Raw genomic sequence first — 5,640 nt, 5'->3', positions numbered from 1 at the left:
CTGAAAAGAATAGATGAATAAAGAATATCTCCACCTATCTATCTATAGATTTATCTAGCTACCTCTATCCATACTTTCAATGAAATCAACGGTGTTTCCCACATGATCACGAATGGCTATATAAAGTATTGGTCATGCATTTGTTCATAAACTGTGTTCCTCATTCCCATGCTTTCTTTCTTTTTGATTCATGCTACCTTCTTCATGCCAAATGTGTTATTTTTAGTGTCCCATTTTCTTGTCTCGTGCAATCCCATGATTATAAGGTGGAACAAAATTTAGAGGGGTTTTTGTTGATGTGCTCTATCAATAAATATAACTTAGCAGCAAGGCACTATACAAAATCTACAATGTCAATACTTGATTGATTACAAATGCAAAACACCATCCCAAACTCATCAGGTCACAAATAAAATGTAGCTCCAATTCTAATTACCTGCATTCTCTGAAAGAAGCTAACACATGAAACAGAAGGAAAGACATGTGACTTGGTCAGAATATTTAGGGCATATGTAGAATGAATCTTAATCTCCTAGCTCAATAAATGCATTTCAAAATCTTGGCAATGCAGAATAAACCTGCAGAATAGGCGACAACAAAAAAGTCCATACATATCTTTATGGAATTAAACCTCAAAACTTTGACCAATTGCATATTAGAAAGAAAGACTCAAACAAGAAATTTTTCATTAATCCCGTACATGATGTGTAAACCTCAAAATTTTGATTTTACAAAGTCTTTGTAGAAATCAAAAGGTCTTACATTTTAGAGAGAAAGTCATAACCTTCATTCCTGAAAGGATAAGTTTACATATCAAAAATTTGCACTGGCCATTGATGTGAGACTCCTTTCACTCCAATGGCACTAGTCTCGAGCGAAATATCAATACTTCTGTGTCTCGAGCTTCGAGCTATGCTTATACGACCTTTAATGCATGTTGCCGGTGAGTCGGCTGTACCAACATTACCACCTTGAGGTATATATTCTTCATATTTCTTCATAGAAGATAAACATATCGGTTCTCGAAATGTTAGCAACGTTTGTGACCAGTGTGTCTTCGGTGTATAAGGAGATGTGGATAAAATGACAGGGTTTTCTTTGCAAAACCGATCCGTGAAATGGGTATCGAACCATATTACCAATCCATAACACCACATGCAGTCATTGGTTTTCCCATTACATTTGTTGATTGTATTTCTGTTACATTCTTTGCCCTCTGTAGACTCTTGTGATGTAGTACACGCATTTGGATGTAGTTCAAATGAAGATGTGAAGTCAACATCATTATGAGTCATACTTACAAGGTCAAATTCCTGGCATAATTAAGAGTAAGATCAATCAGACAATGTTGAAAATTTTAAAAAAATTAAATCAGAACAAAGGTAGATCAATACTTGAAGTAGACATCTATCTGTTACTATCTCTTTACTCTCAATTGTGTCCACTATGGGTGATGTTGCAGCATCCTCCAGGACTTCTTTTCCAATACATTTCATATCAAATCCATACACATTTTCCCAGAATTGCAGACTCGTACCTCCTACTCCAAATCCTGCAACATACTGTATTCATATGCAACTATATCATCTCTTCAGGTATACCAGAATACCAACCTTTAGGGGTAAAATCTGTTCAACAGAGTGAAATTCCTTTTAATTTGGGAGTATTCTGGTAGATCACCAAAACACTGGGGTATTTCCCAAAAAACATACCATCTTTGCAATGTCGGGAAGAATTGCACCCCCTGGCTTCAACCATCGATCTCGAGCATAAATAACAGAGTTCAGCATCGATTCAAACAAGAGACAGTAACCCATCCACTCACTCACTATCACATCAACCCTGTCATATTTCAAATCTAGCTCTTCTACCATTCCTTGAACCACATCAATCACCTCCCTTTCTCTTCGGACAATACCTTCTTTCTGATCTTTACAGTAGCCATTTGCTTGAGCAATCTACAACAAGGAAAGACAGACATATACATGATCCTACATTATGAACATTCATACAATGGAAAATTAATGAAAAACACTCAGAGATATCCATATTTTTTCTTTATGGGCTCAAATGATCCCCAAACACATCAAACCCTGAACTAAAGGGTAAAGGGGATATATTACACTCAAGTGGCACACTTATGTGAGGAAAAGAGGATGATTTGATGTCCAGTACCACACCTTGTTTGAGAGGGTGTTAAGAGGGAGCATTTAGGAAAAAAAACACAGAAAATTAGGGGCATATGAGAAATAAGTATCAAATAAGTATGAGGAGCACAAATTCTGACCTGCTGAGCAATGGAAGCCATCCTTTTGCTTCCCTCCACAGCTACAACCTCCTTAGCTCCAGCCTTTGCTGCAAACAGACTGCAGATGTTGCAGTAAAAAAAGAAACCCAAGATCTCAAATTCACTAGAATATTCACAGGTTAATATGAAGGGGAAATTTCTGAAATGCCCTTTGGTCTTTATTTATTTTCCCAAAAATGCCCCTGAGTTTTCAATATTTCCCCAAATGCACCTGGTTCACCCCGAAAAATGAGAAATGGAGTTACTACAAGCATTAGGAAAATAACAAAAAAAAACTCTGAGGCATTTGACAAAATCCAAGGCTATCTCGGGATTTTTCCTTGATTAGTTAAGGCCAGAACAGATTGTATACCTTAATATGCCAGTTCCACATCCTAAATCCATGACAATTGCATCTTCAAACAATGATGGATTCCTCACAATAGCATGTTCATAAGCATCGGTCCGAATCTGTCAAGATAAAAATAACCAATACATTAATCATAAATCTAGACCTTTATGTCATCATCTTCAGTTAACATGGACATACCTTGTCACTAAGCATTTCCCTGTGGATGCCAAATGTACTGTAAGAACCGAAATAAGTCTGATTAATGCTGTATCTCTCTTTTGCAGCAACTTGTGCAAAAGAGACTTTCCGGTTCTCCTTCTGCATTTTCTTTGTGACCATAACATCATCTACTTTCAGGGAGGAAAGATGCGTTGCCTCAAAATTTACATGATTATCCAAAGATGTAGATGAACCATTGCTTGTCTTTGTAATAATATCAATTCTACACAAGTTATCAATGGCTAAACCTTTCATTTCATCCTTAACACATCCAACAATATCATTTATACTATTTTCAGGACTTGCCATTGACATAAAGCTTTCGACTTCCTTGCTGTCCAGCATAGACACAATCTCTTTATTTGAGTACAATTTCTCCTCGGTCTCATCCTCCATCTCTACCTCAAAACCGTAAAGCAATGGATCATTCTCCAGAAAAGGAGTTAAATATTTATCATCTTGCCAAGGGTACTTCACCAAAGAGCATTTCTCATTCGTGTGATGAGAAGCTTCACACTCTAATATACCTCCGCAAGTCCATGAAGCATCCAATGCAACCTAAAACCAGTGAACGTTATCGTAAGCCATGCAAATGAGTACTTCCAAACATAATAATCTATTTTATGTATCAATAAATTTGACACTAAAAGACCCTCAAATCTATTTTATTATTATCCCAAATCAATCACAAGAAGAACGACAGATCTGTCATTCCGAAACCTGGTGTCCTCGTTCACTGCAAAGAATTTTTGAACTAGCGTTTAAAAGGGAATAAAGAAGCATTATATTAAATATACATATAATCTCTGCTAAAGACCTATAGCCCTTACCACATTCTCATAACTTCCTATTCCATGAGATCAAAATTTGAAAGCAAGGCCAACTAGTGTAAGGGGAAAAAATTCCCCAATCAAAATTCTCCTCAGAATCAAAAGAGAAATATTGTGAGATCTTTCCACAAGGCATTGACATTAATCACAAAATTCTGGTGTTTGTTTAATGAAGAATTAAACAGGATTTGATCTATAAATATGGAGGATGAACTTCTTTACAGAAATAATTAACATTTCTCGGGGTATGTCACTAGACAAAGACAGAAAATACTAATGTTTGCTTGTTTCACATCCTAACTTACGGATACAACTTGATTAACAAAAAGCAATAGTCTCTCACTCGAAATTTATAAAATTTAGTTCTTTTTTGCAGAGATTTTTGCTTTATGTTCAAGCATTATAGTCAACTTTTAAAACAACAGAGAAATCTTCAAGAGAGATGGAAGAGAAGAACAAAAATACGCATACCTGAGATCGAATATAGTTGATAAGGCGCATGCAATCGTAGAAATCCAACCCAAGCCGTTCTCTGAGGCGAGCGAGATCAAACCCATGGTCAACAGAGCAATGGTGGAGAACAGAAGAAGGGGAAGCGAAACGAGACGTGCAGAAAAGGCAAAGAACTTCTTCATCCTCCTCCTCCTCCTCCTCCTCCTCCTCCTCTTCTTCTTCTTCTTCGTCCCCTTCTTCATCTTCGGTAATTTCTGATTCTTCTGATTCTGATTCTCCATCGCTCAGTAACGCGGGTGGAGGGGGAGGTAGCTCTGATGCAGACGCCATCGCCAAAACCCTAGAAAATGGAAGATGGAGAGAGAAGCTCAAATGCAAAGAAGCCAGAGAGAGAGAGAGACCGAGATGGGGGCGGGTTTGCTTTTATATAATTCCACAAATACCCCTGACCACCACTCCAAATTTAGCGCTCTATCCCTAAAGAGCCAACATAGAGAATTTCGAGAGGCAATCTATATAGCATTAGTTACATTCTAAGTTCTAACTGACCAACCGCTAAAATCTCTTATAGCTTTATTGGCTGCCCCCTCTTCCGGGCTCGGGTCAGGCCCTCCTTGATCACCACACAAAGAGCTTTCTTTACCCTCTTGCCATCATATCAACTCGCGTCTTGGCCACCTTGGGGTATTAGCGTATGAGAAAATGGGTTCTCTTCTCCTTTGTATGGCCTGCCCTGCCTCCGTGGAAAATGGAGTCCCACCAATGACAATAGGTTCATACACTGGACAAAAAAACACAACGATTCAGCAACTTCTCGCAACCCACATCTATGGTAACATCGCCAGCATCAGAAAAGCATGAGAAACTATGTTGTGTTTGTGATGGGTTGGTGTGGCTAGAAGGGTATATGATTTAGCTATCCTCACAATTGAGCTCTAGGAGCACCTAGTCCTAACTCCTCACACAAGTTGCCTTTGTTTTCCACTAGTCTTACAAACACCAATAAGATGCTCATTGTTGTAGTAACATCTAGGGTTTTGTTTTGTATTGTGGTGTTTCAATATATCATCTCTTTTGTGAGAGAGAAGTAGATTTTATTTTCATCCTCGTATGTCAAACATGACCTAACGGACCAAACTTGGTAGTTGATTACGCAACATCTGTAGAATTGAGTAGTAAATCTTAATACCCAACCAATCGAACTTGTTTTGCACTTGTTCCTCAGTTACCACGATTATGTTATGAATCGGGTTTGCATGTGGTGTATGGTGAGATGGGATGTATCCTATAGGCACTAACTGTTGCAATGAAGAGGAGGCAACCATATCGTGTTTTATTACTATCGTAGAATTCTATGCACAAATACCAACAAGCCCAACATCTAGTGTCTCCCATACACCCTTCTCAAACCTAGACAAACAACACTTAAATGAACCAAAAAACAAATATGCGTCAATAACATGACAACCGTGCAATGCAACCAAAGTTGGTTCCCCTCT

General features: G+C 38.0%; 1 protein-coding gene across 2 annotated transcripts; it reads right to left on the bottom strand.

Moving 5' to 3' along the window:
- Positions 1-655: 655 nt before the first annotated feature.
- Positions 656-4,486, bottom strand: PRMT3 (protein arginine methyltransferase 3). 2 transcript variants are annotated; one of them, XM_087328648.1, is made up of 7 exons: positions 4,160-4,486; positions 2,838-3,416; positions 2,661-2,758; positions 2,288-2,366; positions 1,713-1,958; positions 1,395-1,562; positions 656-1,313 (listed from the first exon to the last, which is right to left on the bottom strand). In XM_087328648.1, the coding sequence occupies exons 1-7, from the start codon at positions 4,469-4,471 to the stop codon at positions 807-809; spliced, it is 1,989 nt and encodes a 662-aa protein (XP_087184774.1). In that variant the 5' UTR covers positions 4,472-4,486; the 3' UTR covers positions 656-806. The 2 variants fall into 2 exon arrangements, with proteins under 2 accessions (XP_087184774.1, XP_087184775.1); XM_087328649.1 differs by lacking the exon at positions 656-1,313 and having other exon boundaries at positions 1,414-1,552.
- Between the last annotated feature and the right edge of the window lie 1,154 nt (positions 4,487-5,640).

The sequence above is a fragment of the Azolla caroliniana genome, unplaced genomic scaffold (assembly GCF_043228905.1).
Source record: "Azolla caroliniana isolate FFs.n. ecotype wild unplaced genomic scaffold, voAzoCaro1.0.p SCAF_12, whole genome shotgun sequence".
NCBI classification, from domain to species: Eukaryota; Viridiplantae; Streptophyta; class Polypodiopsida; order Salviniales; family Salviniaceae; genus Azolla; species Azolla caroliniana.
Note: the sequence above shows the minus strand (reverse complement) of the source record. Positions and strands in the feature narration are given on the sequence as shown.